Raw genomic sequence first — 24,108 nt, 5'->3', positions numbered from 1 at the left:
AATTGCAATGTTTGACAACTAGTATGATTTTCATTTTCCAATAGAATAATGCGATAGGAGACTTAAACGTAGTATCAATGATTATTTACTACATTTTTTCAATAGAAACACAATATTTGAGAAATCTTAATAAATTTAATTTTTCCTTCTTGAAAATTGAGTTCTTGATATTACAAACGTTTTTATATTTAATCAAATAAAAGTCTAATTTTTAATAATAATTACGACATTAATAATATAAAAAACGACGTATTCGGAATCTTTAATTTTGTTGAATAACAAAGATCACTTTTTATTTTTTAGACAACATCACAGATCCCTAAGCAAAGACTTCTTTGTTTTAACTAGCATCAACTACAACTTTTGTGAATTCATCTTCATCCTATTTAGTTTATTTTTTATTTATCAATAAATATTGTGTCTACTATTTATTAAATTATTATTTGTTTTGCATAATATGTTTGATTCAAATGTGTTCTTGTTTTATTTGTTTAGAATTCATTTAGATCTTGATTAAAAAGATGTAAATCATTCATATGTATTCTTCATTTTGGTTTTAGTCATTGATCCACAAATGTTTTGTTATTGATTTTTAAATTTTTTTTATTGGATATGTCTTAGATTTTATCTATGAAGTGCATATATTTGCTTTTCACATATATTTTCAACATTAACTAAAATATTTTCTTCTAAATAGTAATGGCTCGTTTATCATTAAAAAGGAGATACAATAGGTAACAATGCTTATTTTGCACTTGAACTAGATCAAGACTATGTTATACTTGTTACTTATTGTTGGTGTGACATTACTTATAATGAAACTTAAAAAAAAAACATAAACTATTTTATGCTAATAGCACATATGATAGTCTATAGATTAGATAGATTAGAGAGTTGAACTTAACTGTAATGATAATTGAAATATGTGTGGTAGGAGTACTCCAGCTAGTGGAAGTTAGCAGAAGTGTTAGTGGAGAAGTAGTTTAAATATTTTCTTATTATCTAATATGTGTAGTTTGCGTGTGTAAAAAGGTGTGTGATATTTGTAAATGTAGTTTGTAAGTTTGTGATGTCTGTTTTTAATGAATGAGTTTCTTTTAACTTGTCCTTCTTGCTTGATTTGCATCTACATTGGTAAAACCAGCATGATATTAGAGCTTGGTAATTTTCCTGTTGAAATGCATGGCAAAGAGTTTTAATATTGTCTGGTCAGGTCCAAAGTTCGATGAAAAGCTGGATTATAATTATTAGGTGATTTTGATGACTAAACATTTGAGGGCTCATAATCTTTGGAGTTTTGTGAACACACGAATTCAAGAAGGAGCTGATGCAACTGCATAACATAGAGACTAAGTGGCGCTATCACAAATTTACCAAGGTGTTGGTTTCACAAATTTTTGGTAAGATTGCAAAGGCTGATATGCCCAGACCAAAGAAGAATGGGATAGTTTAAAATTGGCGGAGGGGAGTTGATCGTGCACAAAAGACGAAACTACAATTGTTGCAAGGGGAGTATGATCAATGTAAACGTCTACAATGGTTGATAAAATTCTTCCAACGATGCATCGTGTAGTGACATCAATCATGGAGTCTCATGATACTTCAGAAATGACCATTGCAGAGTTGCAAGGCACGTTGGAAAGTTATGTGGCTCGAATACATAAGAAGTCCGAGAAGCCAATTAAATAAACATTAAAGAGCCAAGTGAAGGAGAAAGATCTAACAGTGATTGTGGTTATAAATATAGAGGAAGAAGAAACATTAGAGGAAGAAGCCCAGACAATTGACATGGTAACAATTTTGTATACAACTCAGGAGAGGAAGAGGACGTGGTGATGACAGCAAAGAAAATTTTAATTTTAATTGTTACAACTACGGAAAGTTTGGGCACAAGGTAGCAGAGCGATGTTGCTGAAAATCATGGTAAAACTTCTGACGAGACTGAAACTATACTTTTAGCCTGCGACATTGTGTGCACGATCAAAATATTTGGTGCCTGGATACCAACTGCAGTAATCATATGTGAGGGCAAAAGGACATGTTTGTCACTAGATGAATCTGTCCATTCAGAAGTAAAATTAATTTGGCAATAATTCCACAGTACCAATAATGGGAAAAGCTCAGATCTCTATCAAACTGAAGGATGGCTCTTACAATTATATTTTTTGATGTTTTCTATGTTCCTGGTCTTCACCAAGAAAAGGATATGAAATGCAGATTAAATAAGGAACTTGCAATGTTGCTGATAAAAAAGAAAGATTACTAGCAAAGGTAAAAGTGGCAGCAAATCGTCTTTTTCCTTTGAGAATTCAACATGACAAAATTTCATGCTTGAGTTCAGTTACTCGTGATGATAACTGGTTGTGGCATTTGCGTGTCATAGAGAGCCCAACAGCCTTTGGGGATTGTCCACTCGGATTTATGCTCAATTGAAGTTTCTTCAATGGTTGGTAGCAAGTATTTTATTACTTCTATAGATAATTTCAGTAGGAAAACATGGCTGTATTAGCTGAAACAAAAATCAGAGGCATGTGATGCATTTAAAAGATTCAAGGCAGTTGTTGAAAATGAAAGTGGTCGTAAAATTAAAAATTTAAGAACTGATAGTGGTCAAGAATATCTTGTTTGTGATTATTTCATTGAAAAACATGGCACTAAGAATCAGTTAACTGCTAGATACCCTCCTCAGCAGAGCAGAGCGGCTGAAAGGAAAAACAGGACTGTCATAGATATGGTGAGGTACATGCCAAAATTTTAAAATATGCCTAAGATTTTTGGGCAGAAGCTGTTCTCTGTGCTGTTTACATCTTAAATAGGTATCCAACAAAGAGCATTCGTGATCAAACACCAGAAGAAGCTTGGAGTGGAAAGAGACCTTCTATCAGGCATCTTAAAATCTTTGGATGCGTTGCATATGCTTACGTTGCAGATTAGCTGAGAAAGAATCTTGATGATAAAGGAGAAAAGTCCATTTTTATCGGCTATAGGGACAGATCAAAGGCATGCACATTGTACAACCCACAGACAAAGAAAGTTAATATCAGTCGAGATGTCACTTTTGACGAAGAGAATGGAATTGGTCTTCAAAGGTAGAAGAAAGAAAAGTTATACTTCTTGATGGATGCGTTGAAGAGCAGCCACTTGCAGAATCAAGTTCCTCTACCAATTTTTTACCACGGTTAGAATCCCCTGTTCCATCGGAACAACGTTCCTTGCGAGCTGTAGATACTTGATTTTGATTATCAATATTTTATTTTTTAAATTTTTTTAAAATTGTGAAAATTGAAAATAAGTTAGAACAAATTATAAGACAATTTAATAAAAGCTATTTTACAAAATAGCTATTCACAGAACAATCCTTTTTACAAAATAATTATTTATGAAACAATTATTTGAAAAATAACTCCTTCACGAAATAATACTTTCACAGAATAACTGTTCTTAAGACTATTTTTCTCAAAGACCAAAACCAACACTTTTATTGAAAACTCTTAAAACACAAGTTGCTTTACTAAGAATTATTTCACAAAAAACACTTCATTGAATGTTACTTCACTGAAAAAAAATATGAAAATAATCCCAAAATATGGTAAGATTTTTGGGTTGATTCCACTAATGTGATGTGCGGGAGAGTTTGGTTTAGTGAATTAAATATGGAGTTGACAAGTTTTCTCTTAATCTTTTCCTAAAATATGAATACTTCCTCCTATTTTTTAGAACAGATAATGAACTTCTAAATTTACTATGCCTATTACCAAAAAACTAATTAAATAATACATTAAGATTATGTTTGATACACAATATTATGATAGAATTGAATAAGATGATATTATAAATAGGATTAGATTAAATAATGTCATCCTATTTTATGTTTGATGTATATAACTATTAGAATATAATAACTTATTTATTTATCTTTTTTTTTTCAAAGTTTATATAATTTAAAATATTAATATAATTTTTAAGAGTATAATTGGATATGTAAGTTTAATTTTATAGATTAAAAATAATCCTCTCCACTTAAGGAGGATTGAATAATCCTATGTTAAGAGTAAACGTGAAAGTAACTATAGCTATAGAGTGTTTGAAGGAAAACACTTGAGCAAATCACAAAAGAAGCTACGAATTTTTTCTTCCTCTTCAGGCAATTTAATAGTATAAATATTGTGTCTCCCAAAATAAGAAAGTTAAGAAAGAATGCATACATCTTCAAGAGTAAAAGTGAACTCTCTCTAAGCTGTGATAATAGTATGAAAAAAAGTACTCCATCTGGCAATGATAGCATGCTGTACATCAATTCTACCTTTTCTACAAATACAAAGTTAGGAGGTGATTTGTACAACATCTAGCACTCTTGTTGAAAACAAAGCTTATGCATAAGTAGGTTGTTCAATCACTTTGTTTACCCAATCTTCCCAATCTTGAATAGGTTGCAAATTTAAGCCAAACTTAATAACAAAATTGAAAATTCTCTATGTTTAAACTTGAACTTTAAAATAGATGAGCCTAGAATATAAACTCTGTAAGTCGATTCTTCAAAACCAATATTCTACCAAGAATAGCCCGCAAGGGAATTTGATAAGAAAAAATTTTTCTCTCAAGCACTTGTTCCCAAAAATGATCTTTTCTTCCTTTTTTAATGGTTTTATCTAACTAATTAGAAAGAAGCACACAATTCTTTTCAATGCGAAAATATACTTTCTTTTCAAGATGTGTTTTTGGAATAGAATCTTCTTGAATATTATATTTTCTCTTCCTCACAGAGTTTGAGCAGTGTGGGAAGGCAAGTCATAATTAATTTACATCATAGAGAGCAAAAAATACTTACAAAAAAAAAATCAACAATGAAACCCAGATAAGTCTTCATTCATATTTATTTTATATTTTTTTAACATTCTCTAAAAAAAAAAAAAGAAAAGAACGAAAAATAATAATAATAATTAAGACTCCAGCAACTTGGAACTTTTTAAACAAATAACAAACATTTACAAAGGTGTAAATTTTTAAGAATATGTGCGTCGAGCTAGATGCAGTGAAAATTATATAAAAAAAAAAATTATTATGGTTTTCATGCATGTCCAATTAAATGAGGTAATTAAGATTATTCTAAACCAATATAAACATTCTAGTAACTTACCGTAGAGTTAAAAAAAAAAACAACTAGGCAGACTTATGGGGTATTAAAGTGGTCGAGTCTTAGAAGTTAATTAGCTTGGGCATTGGATTTTATCTTTTATAATCTTGTGTGTCCCCATTAAAAAAAAAAAAGGAAAAAGAAACTTACTGTCAGAGAGAAATTATGATGAAAATTATTTTTTTTTCTTTTTTTAAGAACGAGAACTATTAATATTTTCTAGAATAAGAACAATTTCTATTAAACTTTTATGAAGTAGCATACGACTTTAAGACGAAAGAACAGTGCCTACTTCCATTAAACTTGAAAAACTTCTACAAAATTTTTTTTTAAAAATTATCTACATACAATTCTAAAAATTATTAGTACAAAACTCTATATTCTTGAAAAAAAAAAAAAGAAAGAACACTTACCTATTCAAAAGATCATTTTTTTTAGAGGAATTAAACTTTCACTTAACTGAAAATTCTTTTAATGTAGTTCTTATATTTATATTTATAGGGTCAAGAGAATCAATTTTTTTAATAATAAATATTTATTTTTTTATTTAGAAAATTTTTTTAATAAAATCTCAAAATCTTTAATTTTATTCTTCGAATTTCATCAGATTTTATTTTTTAAAAATTTTAATACTCTCGATATTTTATATAAAATTCTACTATATTGCAATTAATTTTTTTATTGATTTGGCTAAGGGGCACGGTAAAATTTTTAAAAGAATGATCGGACATGCAAATGGCATTGTTGAATGATATAATAGAGACATGCAAATCCTCAGCATCTTCGCACATATCTTCATTTTATGGTTAGAATGGATGATACATCAATTTGTTTTTCCTTTTTTTTGGAAGCTTCACAAGAGGCACAAGGAATGACTTGATGGGTGCATTTGGACAGCCACCTAATGTCGTGGGACATATAAACTAGCCACCATTTACCTTATTTGTTATTTTTTATATTTTCCTAAAGAAATATTTTCATTAACTATTCTTTTTAATAAATTTTTTTTTTTATTTTTTTAAGAAAGTACTCTCTTATCTATTTTTTTTAATAATTTTTCTATTAGAGAAACTCTACCATTACTTATTCTTTCTAATCATGTTCCTTTTTTTTTTTTAGGGAAACACACTTATTATCTATTTCTTTTCATTATTCCTATTTTTTAGATAAATACTCTCATTACTTGTTTTCCTATTTTTTTTAAAAAATACTTTTATTACTTATTTTTTTAAAAAAAAAAAGAAAACACTTCCACCACTTGTTCATCTATTTTTTCTAAGAAAAAACTTGCATTATTTGTTTTTTTAGAAACACTAATAGTATGGCTTACACATTCATACATAACCTATCTAACAGGTAATTTTTTTATTTACAATATTAAAATTTGCTTATTATATACATGAAACATTCTTTGATTTTCATCAAACAATATTCATGCAAGAGATAATGAATCCACACATTTACAGTCACAAAAAATATATATAATTTTTTTTCTTTTCATGAAACTTATATCATATATTTTTAAATTACAAGAACAAATATTTTTTATTTTCATATTTTTTTGCTTTTACTCTTTTGTTATACTAGTGAATGAGAATTTCTTATACTAAGAATTCTCATATAATGAGCAAAATATAGATACTTGATTTTATTATTAATATTTTATTTTTTAAAATTTTTTTAAAATTGTTAAAATTAAAGATAAGTCAGAATAGGTGATAAAACTATTTTAGCGAAGGGTACTTCACAGAACATGTGTAAGACTATTTCAACAAAGGTTATTTTATGGAATAAATGTTCATTGGACAACCTCTTTTACACAATAACTATTTACAGAACAACTATTCAATGAACAATTCATTTATAGAACAACATCTTCACAGAATAGTTGTTTTCAGAATAACTTTTTTAAGGAACAAGACCAACACCTTTACCGAAAGCTCTTGAGACACATGTTACTTTACTAAGAATTATTCTATAAAAGACGCTTTACCAAATGTTATTTCATCAAAAGAAGAAGTGAAAATAACTCTGGAATATGACCAGGTTCTTAGGTTGATTCCATTATTGGGATGTTCTATAAAGCTTGGTTTGGTGGATCAAATATGAAGATAGTTAAGAGATTTTTTTTCAACCTTTTCTTGAAATATGAGTGCTTCTCCATTTCCTTTAGAACAGATAATGAACTTCTATATTCACTATGCCTATTACCAAAAAGCTAATTAAACTCTCACTAACCAATACATTAAGGTTATGTTTGGTATACAAGATTAAGATAAGATAAGATAAAATGATATTATGAATATGATTAGATTAAACAATATTATCTTATTTTGTGTTTGATGTATGTAAGGATTAAGATAAGATAATTTATTTATTTGTCAAAATTATCATTTCTCAAAGTTTACATAATTTAAATTATTAATGTAATTTTTAAGAGTATAATTGGACATGTAAGTTTAATCTTGTGGATTAAAAATAATCCTCTCTACTTGGGGGGATTGAATAATCTTATGTTAAAAGGGTATTAATCCTCCTTGCAGTCCCTATCCCTCTCTTTAGATATAAATTAAATATGATATAGGATGATTATCATCCTATCCTATCAATAATCCTATATATCAAACATGACCTAATAACTTTTATAATAGTCAATTCTCTCATTATTTACCATTATTCCTATTCAATATTCAAAATATGTAGCTTCTATTTTTGAAACTTATAAATAGGAGTTTTCAATAGTCATTGGGAGACTTTCGAGACTTTTAGTAAACTTAGTCAATTCTCTTTGTAATTCTTTCTTCCTAAATCTTTTTTTCAGTTTCATTCTCTTCCTTACTCAGCATTACTTCACCACCTATCATCACTTGCTTCTACACTCAATAATTTAGGATATGCTCCAATCTTCCTCTCCACCATTACCCTGCACATCTTATTTTACTTGTTTACATCGCTTTCTCACCTCAACAAAGAACCCCTCTACACCAGCTTGATTGGAAGACTATGTTCTGTGTAATGATAATGATCTATCTGTCGAGGAGATAGTTAATTTTGCTTTTTTTGCAGATTGTGATCCTGTCACTTTAGAAGAAGCTTCAACTAATTCTCAGTGGTTGGAGGCCACGGACAAAGAAATTCAAGCAATTTTAAAGAATGACACTTGGGAGTTGACACATTTACTTGTTGGTAAGAAGCCAATTGGAGTAAATAGGTATGCAAAACAAAGTACACAACTTAAATGGTGAAATTGATCGCTTCAAAGCAAGGTTGGTTGCTAAAGGGACAAGCAAAAGGCTGGTATTGATTACTTTGAGGTATTTGCTCCTGTTGCTAGACTTGATACAGTTCGAATGATGATTCTTTTACTGCCCAGAATAATTCGAAATTGTATCAAATGGATGTTAAATCTGCTTTCTTGAATGGTTTTTTTTGGAAGAAGAGGTGTATGTTTAACAGCTTCCAGGGTATGTGAAGAAAAGGCAGGAAAATATAGTGTGCAAGTTGCAAAAGGCACTGTACAGGTTGAAACAAGCACGTAAAGCCTAGTACACGCATTGATTCTTATTTTGTACATCAAGGATTTTTGAGATGTCCATATGAACATGCCTTATGTATCAAAAGTAATGAGCTTGGTAACATTCTCTTTGTCACTCTTTATGTTGATGATTTAATTTACTGGCAACAACTCAAAGATAATTGCAGAATTCAGGAGTGAGATCAGTCAGTTTGAAATGACTGACCTGGGGTTAATGTCTTATTTTCTGGGTATTGAAGTTATGCAGATGAATGAATGCTTTTTTATTTCACAAAAGAAATATGCTGGAGATATTCTAAAGAAGTTCAAAATGGAGAATTCCTAGCCAATCTAGACACTAATGGTTGAAAACTTGAAACTGATGAGGGATGGAACTAGCAAAGATGTGGATCTCTCAAATTTTAAAAGTCTGATAGGTAGTTTGGGATATTTGACTGCTACAAGACCAGATATTACTTTTGGAGTTGGATTTCTGAGTAGATTCATGGAAGCACCACAAGGAGTTCATTTGCAAGCAGCCAAGCAGATTTTGATATCTGTCAAAGGCACTCAAAGTGAAGGAATTTTTTACTACCCTACTAATGCTTCACAACTCATTGGTTATATGAATAGTGATTGTGCTGGTGATCTTGAACGTAGAAAAAGTAAATCAGGCTATGCTTTTCATTTTGGAACAGGGGTAATGTCATGGTCTTCAAAGTAGCAGTAGGTGGTGGCTCTTTCAACTGCAGTAGCTGCTAGTTGTGTTACTCGAGTAGTGTGGTTGAGAAAAATTCTTGAGTTTTTGTTTCATAAACAGAATGATCTTGCACCAAATTTCTGCAATAACAAGTCAACAATTGCATTGACAAAGAATCCAGTCTTCCATGGTCGTTCGAAGCATATAGACACAATGTTTCATAAGATTCATGAGCTGGTTATTAAAAAAAGAGAGACATCTATTGAATTTTGTTCTTCAGAAGAGCAACTCGTACATATTTTTACAAAACCATTGAAGTCAGAGACATTTTTTAAATTGAAGGAGAAGCTTGGAATGATGAAAATAGAAAATCTTGTCTTAAGGGAGGCAATGTAGTAAGTCAAGATTTTTGGTTTGTTGAAATATATGTAGTGGGAGAACATCAGTTAGTGGCAAACATTGTTTTTTTTTAATTATTATTTATTTTATTTTTTTATCTAATCGGTGTGGTTTGTGTGTGTAAATAAGTGTGTGATATTTGTGAATGTAGTGTGTCAGTTTGTGATGTCCGTTTTTAAAGAATGAATTTTTTTCAGCCTTGTCCTTCCTTGTTTGATTTACATCAATATTTATAAAGCGAGCAATATTTTAATTTAAGATATGAAATAATAATTTTATTAATATATGTAAAATTAAATAAAAATAAAAAAATATATATTTCAAAACAAAATATCTTAAAATTTGCTTTTGATTCTATCCATTTAAAAAAAAAATACTTGATTTATTTCTTATTTGATATTCTATTTAAAAATTTTTTATCAGATTAAAATTGATTGAAATTTACTTGATATAAGTTAATTTGTCATCTCTAATTATATATTCTTTAAACTATAATCACGCACAACAAATGAGACTTAATTTACGGTCAAATTTTCTTCATATCACATATAGGTTTTCTAATATTCAGATCACAATCATCATAGAAAGAAACAATCATTCAAAGCTTAATTTGCATACATACAATGGTTCAAAGCAATGAAGTAATGATGAAAGCTTGTGAAGGTGAAAAATACAGCCAAAATCAGCTTTGAAAAGGACATCAAATTCGACTCCCAAAAATCCTAGGCAATTCGAGTGAGTTTAAGTTTGAAGCCATCCTATTCGTAAAAGAAAAACATAATGCAAAGGTCTGGTTGAGCCCACAAAAGTCGCACAAACTGTGCATTTAGTTACTCGCCTCCTCTTGAAATCCTAAAAATTCTCTCTGCTGGAATGAGGAAGCAGGACATATGATGTGTTAAGCAAACTTGCAGAGGGTTTCGCGTTTTAGTAAACTAATGAACTTGATTTGTATTATCTTCAAAATTCCAAGATTTGGATAGAATTTATTCAAAAATTAAAACAAAAAAAATATTGATTTTTTTCCTTTATTTTCTTTTTTTCAATATATTTTTATTTTAAAAAATAAAAGATTTTAGAAATTTATTACTTAGACAAATGATAGTCAACCCAACCTATGAATTATCCATAGTCGAAACGCTCTTCGTAAAACTAGCTTTGAGGTATCTATAAAGGTCACTCGACAAAAATCGACCTAGACTTTGTGTAAAAGTAATATGAGAGTTATATTTGACAAAAGAGTTATAAACAGTCAGAACCATGATAAAAAATTTTCACAATGTGATTTGTGGTGAAGCATTGGTTCTTACCCTAACATAGTCAGACAAACTAGCCACTTGTGCCGTTGAGAGCTTGGGCAAAACCTAACCTGAGAATTACTTATAGAAGCCATCCGACAAAAACCGACCCAGACTCTTTGTGTAGAAATGATATGTTCTCACAATATCAAGCCAAATGTCAAGCAATAAATAGTCCAACAAAAATATAAACACTCCAATAAATCCTTATTTGATATATTCGCAGTCATTTGTGAAGTAACACAAATATAAAATTCAAAAACCTTCCATTTTAGAGGTGTCAAATGTATTGTATTGATATAATTTATTTAAATATTAATTTATGTGTCACTAAATTATATCAATTCAAAATTATTTTGTTTAATGATTATATTGATACGGTCTATAAAAATGTAAAAAATATGATCCAATATAATATATAATTGTAATTTTTTATGAATAGTGTTAAGCTAGACATTATTTTTTGTGTCAAATCATATTAAGCATGATTCATTAGCAATTTTTCAAAATATTTATTAAATTTTTTATTTTTATTTATTATTAAAAATAATATGTAAAATAAATAAAAATAAAATAAAATATATAATTTACATGATTTGATAAAAACATAGAATACAAATCTAAATAAAATGTAGACTATATAGATTTATCAAAGTATACACGCCTAAAAAAAATTTAACGAATGAGAAAAATGAGGATTTATGCTAAAAGAAATTAAAAGATGATGCTCCTTTTTTTTGTTGATTTTTTATTTTTTAGATGTTTTAAAATTATATTTTATTTTTTTAAATATTTAAAATTTTTATTTTTTTATATTTTAAAATTATATTTTAAAAATTTTTATTTTTAATATTAAAAATCATAAAATTATAATTTTATAAAAAAATTAATTTTAATATTAAATACATTAAAATTAAAATTTTTTAAAACTTTGTAAAAATCAATACAAAATAAATAAATTGTGACGGAGGGGTTGAAACGGCGATAAACCAACTTAACCGGAGCGTTATCCGTACTCTCTAAGTGGAGTAACAACATTTCAGGCAAAGGAGAGAGAAATTAGATTAGACAGATTATTGATTTATTTTCATTTTTAAAATATAAAAAATAACAAATTAAAAAAAAAAATACAGAAGAGAGCGGAACCTGGGGCCTCAGCTTCAACAAAAACAACCATCAGCAGACAATGACTCTCTGAAATACGCGTTCCGATAAGGTTTTCTTTTGTTCGTTATTGTCTTTATATTTGTAAAAATAGATTTACTTTTTTTTTTTTTTTGCTTAGATCTTCTTTGATCTAGCTTTCTCTCTTTCTTTTTCTTTTTATTTTTTTTTCACTCAAATTTAATAGATTTAAATGTTTTGTTAGTTTCTCTATCTTTTAAAACCATTTTTTTTTTGTCTTAGAAGTTTTTTGTGATCAATTTTTTTCTGTTTTTTAAATATAAATTAAAGGTAATTTCTGTTGTGATTAATTTTCATTTCTTTAGTGATACTGTTTTTATTTTTTTATTTTTTATTTTTGCTTCATGAAGATCTTGATCTGGTAAGTTGAAACTGAGTTTGTTTGTTCTGGTTCAGTTACTTCACTTCATTTCTGAGAAAATCTAGCTAGGCAGAAAAAGGTGAAATAAGAATTGAATTTTGAACTTTACTTTTTTTGGGGTTTCGTTTTTATAGTTGCATTTGCTTAGTTCAAGTGAAATAATAGGGAAAAAAAAGTTTTAGAATCTTCATTATCTTTATTGTTCTCTGCATTTCTTGCCAGCTGCCAAACAGAGCATTAGGGTTTTTTGCCCTATTTATTTTATCATATAAGCTCTCTTATTAGTTATTAGCTTATTTCCTCTTTGTTTTGTATATTTAATTATGTTTTTTTTAAGTGAACTTTGTTGCTAGATCTTTGATTCTTTACCAAAATTGGGTATGATTTAATTTATAGGAGTTTCCTTTGTATTGTGAAAAGCTGCTGTGGTTTCTGAAAGCTTTTTGTAGCTCCTCTTTTTATCATTAGGTAGATTGTTGTTCAATCTCTTGTAGCTTGCTTCTGGAAGTGAATGTCTTTTGATTCTCTTATAACAAGTTTCTTGTTTACAATGGATACCTTTATTTATTTATTTGGGGCATGTGATTCCTTCTTGCAAAATATGGTCAGTTATATTATGCTTTGCCTTACGTACTACCAAGATCTTTGCGTTTTATTTTTCTTCAATTTTGCACTCTTGAGATGCCTTTTGGTTCCATGCAATAATACCCATACGCTTGTAGTATTTGATTATATTTCTCCTTTGTAAGTATTTATTTTTTATTGTTGATTTACAGTTCATAGCTTTAATTGATGTTCCCTATGTAAGATATTTTCTATATGTAGATTGGCCTTTTTCACATACAGTCTAATGAAAACCTGGTTCCGGAAATGGTAACCTACTAAAAATTGCAATCAGGATCAAGGTCATAATATCTGTTTTTCACAAATGCAATAATGGAAATGATGGAACATGGGTTACAGTTTACTGAAGTAATGATTAATGTCAACAATCGTTTTTGCTATGTAACGGCATTTTACAACGTGTTTATGTATGATTTATGGTCAAGTTGACATGGATTATAGTACCGGCTAGTTACAGCTGTCCATTGGTGTTGCTGTCAGAAATAATCATCTATAGGAGAAAAAAAGTGTTATAAGAAGTAAAGCAGCCTATAGTTTTTAAGTTAATCCTGTTTGTTACTCTTATTTCAGGAAATGTCTGCACCAGTTATTGAGGGCAACGATCAAGTCACAGGCCACATCATTTCCACCACTATCGGAGGCAAAAATGGTGAACCAAAAGAGGTTGGCATCCAATCTGCTTTCCATTTTATACCTTCTTACTGTATTCCTTTTTATATTATGTCAGATTGCATGCTCTTATTTGAAGTTAAAATATTAATTGTCTATTTTCCCTGAAAACTGATGATTGCCATGTAAGTATTGTGGTTGTTTTAGATGATTTCTCATTTTTCTTCTTTTGTTCTATCTAAGCATTGTATATAACCTAATTGAGAACCAAGACTTAAAAATTTGCTGATGTTTGTTTGTTTTCTTCTGTGGTTTTTTGGTTCTTCTGGTTACTTGATAGTAGTTTCTTTCACAATTGCTTGCAGACCATCAGTTACATGGCAGAACGGGTTGTTGGCACCGGGTCATTTGGAATTGTTTTTCAGGTGCAAACATCTATGCTTCCGGACTAGTTGACAATGAAGTAAATTCCAATCTTTTTGGTCAATAATAATGAGTTCCTTATCTCACTGATCTACAGGCAAAATGCTTGGAAACTGGTGGGAGTGTGGCAATAAAGAAAGTCTTGCAAGACAGGCGGTATAAAAACCGTGAACTGCAATTGATGCGCTTAATGGATCATCCAAATGTAGTGTCTCTGAAGCACTGTTTTTTCTCCACCACAAGTAAAGATGAGCTTTTTCTAAATTTGGTTATGGAGTATGTTCCTGAGACTCTGTACGGGTTTCTCAAGCACTACAGCAGTGTGAACCAGAAAATCCCCCTCATCTATGTGAAACTCTACACATATCAAGTATGGATTGCTTTCTTTCTGGACATTTTGTTTATTAACTTCTAAATCCTGATAATAAATGGAAAACGTAACTCAGATTTTTCGAGGGCTGGCGTATATACATGCTGTTCCAGGGGTTTGCCATAGAGATGTGAAGCCTCAAAATCTTTTGGTATGCTTTCTTTCGATTTTTTTCCTTTTTCAGTTTTCAGCAATATCAACTTTTCCCAACCTAATACGTGTGAATTCTTTAGGTTGATCCTCTTACCCACCAGGTTAAGCTTTGTGATTTTGGAAGTGCAAAAGTCTTGGTATGTGCGTTCCCTTATTATTGTTCACCTGTGTCTCTCAATTAATGATATACGCCATGAAGTGATAACTGTTTCCTGACACTTTCTAGGAAATTGCAATTTATTCTGTTGAACTTAATTATATGTGAGCCTTAAATCACAAGTTGCTTTTTCCTGTTTGTATCATGGATGTACTCTCAATTTTCTATGTTTGCATTGCATACATGTGGGCTATTTATTTTTTCTCTATGTTGAGAAATCCGTTTCATGATTAATGTTTACTTAGGCTGTTGCTCAGCTGCAGCATCATGCAGGGTAGCCTTGGTTATGCTTTCCCTTTGGAACTTGTTTATTGTGCCTGTTCAATTGGATGGATGGGGCATTTTAATTCTTGATAAATGTATCTCTAAGTTTACACACATTTCAGTTATGCTTAGACTGTTTGCTGCTAACTATTTTTTTTCAGAGAGGCCATGTGCAGAAGCAACTCTTGCTGTGGGTGACATCTTTGAAATCTTTTTTTTACTGGAGTAGCATTTTTTTTACAAGTTTGGATCTTCTTAGATAGTCATAAATGTGTCCCTAACTGAGGTGTTGTATGTTGTTTTCTGTTTTATGTTTCACTGACTTCTCTCTAATACATTTTTCATGGTTTCCATCAGGTGAAGGGTGAAGCAAACATATCGTATATATGTTCTCGTTACTATCGGGCTCCGGAACTCATATTTGGTGCTACAGAATACACGATGTCAATTGATATATGGTCTGCTGGTTGTGTGCTCGCCGAGCTTCTTTTGGGCCAGGTTAGTAACTTCCATGGTGATCTTCACAGAGCAGTTACTAACAATTTTCTAAATGCTACTCAAAGCCATCTTCGATAATATCTTGTTTGCTTTTCTTTTTTCCTTAGCCTTTGTTTCCAGGAGAAAATGCGGTTGGCCAACTTGTAGAGATTATCAAGGTTAAAAGGCGTGCTACTAATGTTTTATGTTATTGAGGTTCTTGTAAGTTATTAGTCTTATAATTGTGTTTATAGTTGTCCTCTTGTAGGTTCTTGGTACGCCAACGCGAGAGGAAATTCGATGCATGAATCCCAACTATACAGATTTCAGATTCCCTCAGATCAAAGCCCACCCCTGGCATAAGGTATCCTTTTTATTATTTGCATTCTGGATTACGAATGTGGCTTGATAGTTTTGGAATATGTATTTAGAGCTGGCATAAAATATGTGGATCTTTTTTTTTTTTTTTAAATAAAGAAAGTGTGCCTCTACTAGAAGTGTGTGTGAGAAATGGATAATGCCATTAGAAGATAAGGTATTACTTTGGACTGGGATTTCTTTTTCAATATTTTTATAGTTGACTATGTGTATAATAATGTCCTCGGTTCAGGTTTTCCACAAGCGTATGCCTCCTGAAGCAATTGACCTTGCATCACGCCTTCTTCAATATTCACCAAGTCTTCGATGTACTGCAGTGAGTTAACTTTTCTTTATTTGAATAGTAAAGATGCAGTTAACTTCTGCCTTGTTTCGATGAAAATTTATCACCATGCTCCAAAGTTAAAAGGCTATATTTGTGAGAAATTATGTCATTTAATTATTATACTAAAAAAGATCTCTTGTCAGGACTGCAATATTTTCTGTGTTTCAACATGAAGATTCTGGCATGTCTTCGATATTTTTTCATTTAATGATGTGAATGCTTAGTGTATTCCTTACGAGCTTGTTCTATATTTTGTTATTACAGCTAGAAGCATTAGCTCATCCTTTCTTTGATGAGCTCCGTGAACCTAATGCTCGCCTTCCGAATGGCCACCCTTTACCCCCACTTTTCAACTTTAAACAAGAAGTATGTCTCTCATTATCTTTTTTATTTTTTATTTTTATTATTTTACTTTCATGCAGTTTTGATGTTTAGCACTTGTATTGTTGACTGTTTGCATGCCTACTAGATTGTTTGGATCTCTGGAAGCCAAGCAGTTTTGTGCACTTTAAATGAGAGAAGCACATTAATACTGTTGATTGAAGAGATTTTTGGTCCTCGACTTTCTTAGTTCACCGTCTGCAATTCTATTATTAACATAAGACCCTTTCTTTTGTAGCAGTTGGTTTTTTCTTTTCGGTTTTATCGGCTCCTGTGTTCTCAACCTCTCGTGCATTTGAGAACATTTTGCATGAAACATCAATGGGATTGCATGCATTCATCAATGCATGATGTTTTTTTGGAATTTTCTTTGGTTTAATCCATTCTCGTTGGGCATTCTTATTTTCTTGTTGCTGGTAGTCACTTATCCGCTGACTTTTCATGTCTAATTCATTTTTAGTTAGCTGGAGCTTCCCCTGAGCTAATTAACCGGCTGATACCTGAGCATGTGAGGCAGCAGGTAGGTCTTGTTTTTCCACATCCAGCTGGTACGTAAATAATAAAATGCGATACAAGGAACCAACTCTTCTATTAGCGGATGGATTCAAAGCAAAGGATGGACCTCCTGGTCATTAAGCCAAGCTTTTTGCCCTATTCAGTGGATTTCTTGCCCCACAAAGGTGCATGCAGATACTGCCTTTCCTGGCTCAACATGGAAGTTGGCGATATCTGTCTACTACGTAATTTTAGCTGTAACATACTTTGTTCCCTTGCTTTTGTACATTGTTTTGATCGGTAAAATCCAAGAAGCTAGGAGTATAAAAAGGTGATGGAATCCATTTGAAGCTCGGTAAAGGGCTTTAAATAGCCCAGCAGAAGCTGAAGGTAGTTCGGCTGGCTTCTTAAACATCCTGCCACTTTTATTTATTTTTCATTTGTGGCATGTGAACATAAGCTAGGTTTCATCAATACAAGTCATCTTTTCTTTTTTCCATTGTCGAGTTACTTTGGCATTTGCATAGTTTTAAGTTTTGCTTGGAACCTTATAAATGACATTACGAACTTATACTGGAGGTTTCTTTTCTTTTTTTTTTTTTTGTGGGGGAGGGGGGTTTGGTTTGGTTAACGGAGCAGCCAGGCAAGAGATCGCCAAGAATTTTCCTCTGGCCCTTTGATTGACATAGGGCTACAAGTATCAGTGAGGCATGATCCAAAAAAAATACGAAAGCTATATAATTTAAAGTTTTTACAAGAATTATTTATAAATTTGATAAAAATAATATGTTTTGTGTTTAATATATTAACATAAAATTGTTATATGATTATTTTTGTATTTTATACATTTAATATGAAATAAACATAATATAAATATATGAATTATGAGATCTTGTATTACCGGATGACTTTTACTAGATCTTGTATTTGGATTTCTATATGACCTTTACTAGATCGTGTTTATGTATGACCTTTACGAGATCTTGTGTTTATGTATGACCTTTACTACTTTAGTCTGTACTAAGAAACTCCTCTTATTAAAGTTGAAAGATCAGCTTGACGCAAAATTTGTCGTCATTTTATTCACGAATAAGTTCTGCTGCTGGTAATTTGTTTCCACACTGCTACGAACCTCTAAAGGAGCTGACCATAATACCATAGAGAAATTTAGTGGTGAGTAATTAAGTAGACTAAGTATTGAGATAGAAGTATAGATCTTAGGCATCAACTTTAGCTAGCTGCCATGAATCCCTAATTACATTGTTTTGTTTCTCGTAAAATTAGCAAGCAAGATACATAGGACTCGCATTATTCAATGTTCTAACTAGGCTTTCAAAAATGAAAAAAACTATAAGGACTTCCCAACACCGATTGTCATTGCCCTTGCTAAATCAGATGTGATCTAATGTTTACCTGTCTATTCTAGTAATAAATCAATGAAGAAATAATGCACAAACCTTAAAAATTTTGTACAAATAAGAGTGTTTGTTATGATAATGGGGCATCGACTTCTAGAATAATTTTCTTCTTTAGTATTCTTGATCTAGTTTTATAAAATTTTCACTATCTTTTCTTTTGTACTCCCTTGGTAATTGCTATCAAAACCTTAGGTTGTAAATATAGTGCAGATATATAAATAGATTCTAGTTGGAGTTCTCTTTGCAAGACTTTTTTTTTTTAGTATTTTATGCAGTTTTTTATGTTCTTGATTTTATGTTCAAAACATTTATTGTCTTTGTGTAGGCATTTTGGCTTTAAAGTAGTCTCTTACACTAGTTTTAGGAGATATTCACAAGGTAATCATATGATTTTAAATACCAAGAACATGTAACAAGAAGTAGAAAATTGTGTTTGTCCAAAAAATTTTCTTAATCATATCTTATATGTTGAGCCTCAATTAGAAAACCATATACCTACAGATAGCCACAGTATAAATGGTTTAACAAACTTATCAACTTCTTTCTTTAAAAACTATTTAATAAAGTAAACATATTAGAAGAAAAAATAGATAGTTTAGAACAAGTTATTAGTTTAGATTCAAACCAAGAATCTAAATAGTTATATTAGTAACTATTAACCAAAATTAGAATCTTTGGATGTAGATAAAAGTCAAACAAATGACTTTGGACCATTATATTATGGAAATACTATACTTATACCTATACTTACATTTAATGACGATAAACCATCATCATCTCAAGCATCACAATTTTCTAAAACAAAAAAGTTTGATTTTAAATCTTATAAAAGTCTTATAAAACATTTTAAATATAAAATAGAAAAAGTAACTATTCTTAAAGAAATAATTGATTATTTAAATATGATAGAAGGACTTTATGAAATTGATAAAAAGCTTTTTTAAAAATTTAATTATTATTATATGCTTAATTATGATACTACAGCTAAAAGTAGTACAAATGAAGAACATAAAGATAGATACAATTTTAACTATTAATACAATAGTAAAAAAAGAAACTAGTAGCACAAAATCTTCATCTTTTGAAGTTGTAGATGAAGATATCGATATTAAATCTATACCTATGGATCTTGATCAACAAAAGATTGATAAAGGAAAACAAAAAGTAGGAGAAATTTCTAACTAAGAAACAGATGATTCAAATAGGTTTGAAAATAGAACTGAAGATGATATTTATAAAGATGAAATAAAACAAACTGGAACCTTTTGTAGAGCTATTAGAGAACCTATACTGTAATCTAGTTTTATAGAATCTTTAAACAAAAAAAATGTAGCTTAAGGAAGTACATATTTAGATCTTTCAAAAATCTCCATTAATGACTAGAAAAATCATAAATGATTGGGCACAATATGACTATTGTAGTAAACAACTATAAAAACAGCTGGTTTTAAATTATTTTTGTGAAACATTTCAAAGATAAGTTTTACAGTTTTTAAGAAAATGGGAAATTCCTTAAAAAGGAAAAGCTAAAAAGGTAACTTTTATAAATCAAATTATTACTATACCAAATTTGTTAAAAAATATAACAAATTCATTAAAAAATAAATTTTGTGAAATATTAGAACTAGTTAATCAAAATAGTGAAGCTAATTATAGATTAACAATGATAAAACTTTGTGATATAAGACAGTTAGAAGAATTTTCTAAAAAATATATTACTGAATACCAAAAATTGGATGAAACATATTCAACATTTTGGAAATAACTATATTTCCATAAATTACCATTACCTTGGGATAAAATCTATAATCAACAATACACGAGATATCTAAAGCCCCACGATCCCACAGTAAAAAATAAAGATTATTTAGACTCTATAGGAAATAAAGTTTATTTTATTTCTAAACAGATCATAGAATATTACATTAAAGCAAAGACTGCTAAGTAAGTTAAAAGTAGATTAAGTGATAAATAGTATACAAAGATATTAGATAACGAATGCAAATTCAGTTGTAAATCTCAATCTAAAACCTATTCTAAGAAATACAAAAAGTAAAAAAAAAAAGATATAAATTAGTTAAATGGAAGCCATAAAAGCATTAGTTGAAAAAAAAATTGTTAAAAGAAAAACTTCTAAAAAGAAATCCAAATGTAAATGTTTTATTTGTGATGAAGGTCTTATTGCCAAGGATTACCCCCAACAAAGGGAAAAGTGCTAAAAAAGTTATTAAAACTCTAAAAGAAAGATATTTAAAATTTTGCTTTGGAAAAGAATTTCAAAAAATGAAATTTTTTATGAATTAATCTTTGAAATAGATTTAGATTCAAAAAAAGATGAGTATATTTTTATGATAAGCAATAGCAATATTTTTGAAACTAATAATCAACTTAGTTCTAAAACAATTGAGATACCTATTGAAGAATAACAAATGACAAAATTAAATGATGTTTTAGGTCAAGAACTTAATATTTTAGATGATAAGCTAGAAAAACTACAATCACTAAAAAACAGGAAATATAAGCTTTCTATTTTTTTTTTTAAACCTTGAGTTCAGAGACATATAGAAAAATTTAGTGGAAACACTATAGCTGATGATTTTAATCAAGGATCAGTAATATTCCACTATTTACTAAAGAAAAATTTAGAAGAATTAAACAAAAATATCCTGAAGTTAGATATATTCATTTCGGAATTATAATGATAATTATTGAATTGTTATTAAGAACTAGTAATGATACTCCAATTATAGTAGTTCTAGTAGATAAAAGATTTGAAAATCCTATTAAAGCTCTAATAAGAGGAATTTAATCAAATTTGGTAATAGAAGTAGTTTGGTTTAAAGTAAAGCCAAATTACTTTTTATCTCTATTGATGATACATCAATAGAAGATTGCCTTAGACTTTGAATAATGACAAAACAATCAGGACTTCAAAATATGGCTCATGATTTGTTTATTAATTGGACTGCCATAAATGAATTCACAAATCAAACATATACATCTACTAAAAAAATAGATTCTAAGATTATAAAAAATTTTGAACCTAGATCTTTTAATTCAAAAATCAAACCAAGATTAATGAATCTTAAAGATTTGTCAATACCAATTGGATGGTTATTTGAAAGAATCACAAAACCTACTCCTTCTAATAGAAAAATTAAACTTATAGAATTTTTTCCCTAAAGAAATAACCTATATTTTAAAAACCTTGATAGTAGTAGTTCAAGCATAAATCTAGTTCTACCTTCATCCTCTTCAATACCTTCCTTCTCAAGTAGAGAAAATGAAGATCCTAAAAGTATAGCAAATAAGTAATCATTTAGTTCACATAGACCTTCCTTTCATTTGTAATCTCAAATAGGAATAAAAAATGTTAATATACCTATTTTTCCAAGAATTAGCCTCATAAACAATCAAGAAAACTCTGTTTACAATTCTGTAAACTTAGTATTAAATTTTGTTTCCTCTAGAAGCACAAGTTATAAGAAGTCTTAGCACTATAACTCTATATAAAATTCGAGATGATGAAGTTATTACGTTTTCTAATAATAAACTAAAAAGGCATTATAATTATATTCAGCAAAATTTAAATTTATAAAGTATAAGTCATATTATTTAAATGTTTTAATAGATATGGGTGTCACTATATGTAATTGTAGAAGTAATACTTTACCATTAGAAAAATGGGAACCAATGAAGCATTTTGTAGTGGCAATAGAAATAGATGGTAAAGAAACCATAATAGGTTATTAAAACAAAAAAAATATATAGAATCAATTTACTTTATGAATAAAAAATTTATAACTCCAAAAATTTTATGTTTCCTTTTATGCATGACGTTATATTATTAGGAAATAACTTTGTAGATAGCTATTCACTTTTTTTCTTAAATTCTAATAATATAATATTTACTATAGATAAAGAATCTGTAGAAATTCCTTTACTTAAAACTCATAAGCATATATGTAATTTTAGTTTTTGCCATACAACCAAACAGGTAGAAGTTAAACCAATTAGTGAAAAACATTGGTTATTTAAAGTACCACAAGAAACTTTTAGTGAAGAATCGCTAAAACTATGGTCTCAAAGCCTTAGATTTTGTAATGTATAAATCTTAGATTCTAATAAAATAATTAAAGTCAAACCAATGATTTATACTAAATAAGATATAGATGAATTTGATAATATAGATTACTAAACTTTAAAAAAGACTTATAGAACCAACTAATAGTCCATACTTTAGTCTAACATTTATGGTAAGAAACCATGCTAAACAAAACTAAGGAAAGCATAGAATGGTAATTAACTATAAAAAACTTAATCAGAATTTAGATTTCGAAGGATATTTTATCCCAAGAAAACAAGTATTAATTAATTTAGCAAAAAATGCTAAATATTTTAGTAAATTTGATTATAAGTAAGGATTTTAGCAAATAGTGCTAACTAAAGAATCAAAACCATTGACAACATTTAGCATATCAAAAAGCCATTATCAAGGAAAGTCATGCCATTTGGACTTTGCAATACTCCACAAATCTTCTAAAGGTGGATGGATACAATATTTGGAAAGTATAAAAATTTTTGTGTAGTTTATATAGATGACATACTTATTTTTTCAAATACATTACAAGAACATAGGAAACACCTAAATTTTATAGCTTAAGAATTTACAAAACATGTATAATATTAAATCCTAAAATGATAAAGCTTGAAAAAACATATATAGAATTCTTAGGATTAAATTTATTTTCAGAAAGATCTTACTTTACAAGATCATATAATAGTAAAAATTAAGGAATTCCCAGAACAATTGGAAGACAAAAATAATTCAAAGTTTTTTAGGTCTGTCGAATTATGGTAGATAATTTATAAATACCTTGTTTAAAAAAGAAAAGGTTTTACAAGATAAGTTGAAAAAAAAAACTTTTTTCATGGACAAAAAATAATTTTGAGATTATTAAACAAATAAAATCATATCTTAAATTTATACCTAAAGTATATTTTCCTAAACTAGAAGAATTGTTTATTCTTGGAATAGACATCTTAGATCAACATTGGAGATGTGTACTTAAATCTAAAGTACACAATTAAGAGTCAGTTTTTGGTTATAATTTAGGATAATTTAAACCAAATGAATTAAATTATATAATATTTGAAAACAAGTTATTGCTCTAAAAAATGTTGTCACTAGATTTCATATTTATATAGTACCTAAAAAATTTGTTATTAGAATAGATAATCAAGTTGTAAAGGATTTCTTAAAAAATAAATTAGAAGACAATCCTAGGATAATTAGATTGTATAATTTTTTATGTTAATACAATTTTTTTATTGAATATATCAAAGTAACTAATAATGTTCTTATTGATTTTTTAAGCAGGCCATATCAATAGAGGTAGAAAACCTCTGGAACAAAGTAGAGAATGGACCACAATAAGGAAGA

General features: G+C 29.2%; 2 protein-coding genes across 6 annotated transcripts; both read left to right on the top strand.

Annotated features, from left to right (window-relative positions):
- Positions 1–9,009: 9,009 nt before the first annotated feature.
- On the top strand, positions 9,010–9,913 carry LOC149511886 (secreted RxLR effector protein 161-like). Its single transcript, XM_089753446.1, has 3 exons — positions 9,010–9,348; positions 9,469–9,585; positions 9,899–9,913. The coding sequence occupies exons 1-3, from the start codon at positions 9,010–9,012 to the stop codon at positions 9,911–9,913; spliced, it is 471 nt and encodes a 156-aa protein (XP_089609572.1).
- A 2,280-nt stretch (positions 9,914–12,193) lies between these two features.
- LOC111316790 (shaggy-related protein kinase zeta) lies at positions 12,194–17,746 on the top strand. Of its 5 annotated transcripts, XM_022918933.2 has the most exons (13): positions 12,461–12,500; positions 12,627–12,670; positions 13,786–13,878; positions 14,190–14,249; positions 14,345–14,617; positions 14,694–14,768; positions 14,851–14,907; positions 15,549–15,689; positions 15,797–15,847; positions 15,937–16,032; positions 16,279–16,362; positions 16,636–16,737; positions 17,213–17,746. In XM_022918933.2, the coding sequence occupies exons 3-13, from the start codon at positions 13,789–13,791 to the stop codon at positions 17,306–17,308; spliced, it is 1,125 nt and encodes a 374-aa protein (XP_022774668.2). In that variant the 5' UTR covers positions 12,461–12,500; positions 12,627–12,670; positions 13,786–13,788; the 3' UTR covers positions 17,309–17,746. The 5 variants fall into 5 exon arrangements, with proteins under 5 accessions (XP_022774665.2, XP_022774669.2, XP_022774668.2 ...); XM_022918930.2 differs by lacking the exons at positions 12,461–12,500; positions 12,627–12,670 and adding an exon at positions 12,194–12,261; XM_022918934.2 differs by lacking the exon at positions 12,627–12,670 and having other exon boundaries at positions 12,194–12,500.
- The last annotated feature ends 6,362 nt before the right edge of the window (positions 17,747–24,108 follow it).

Source organism: Durio zibethinus, chromosome 24, assembly GCF_047325235.1.
Source record: "Durio zibethinus cultivar Kanyao isolate XHJ-2024 chromosome 24, ASM4732523v1, whole genome shotgun sequence".
NCBI lineage: Eukaryota > Viridiplantae > Streptophyta > Magnoliopsida > Malvales > Malvaceae > Durio > Durio zibethinus.
The sequence above is the reverse complement of the archived record's forward strand: the minus strand, read 5'-3'. Positions and strand labels throughout refer to the sequence as shown.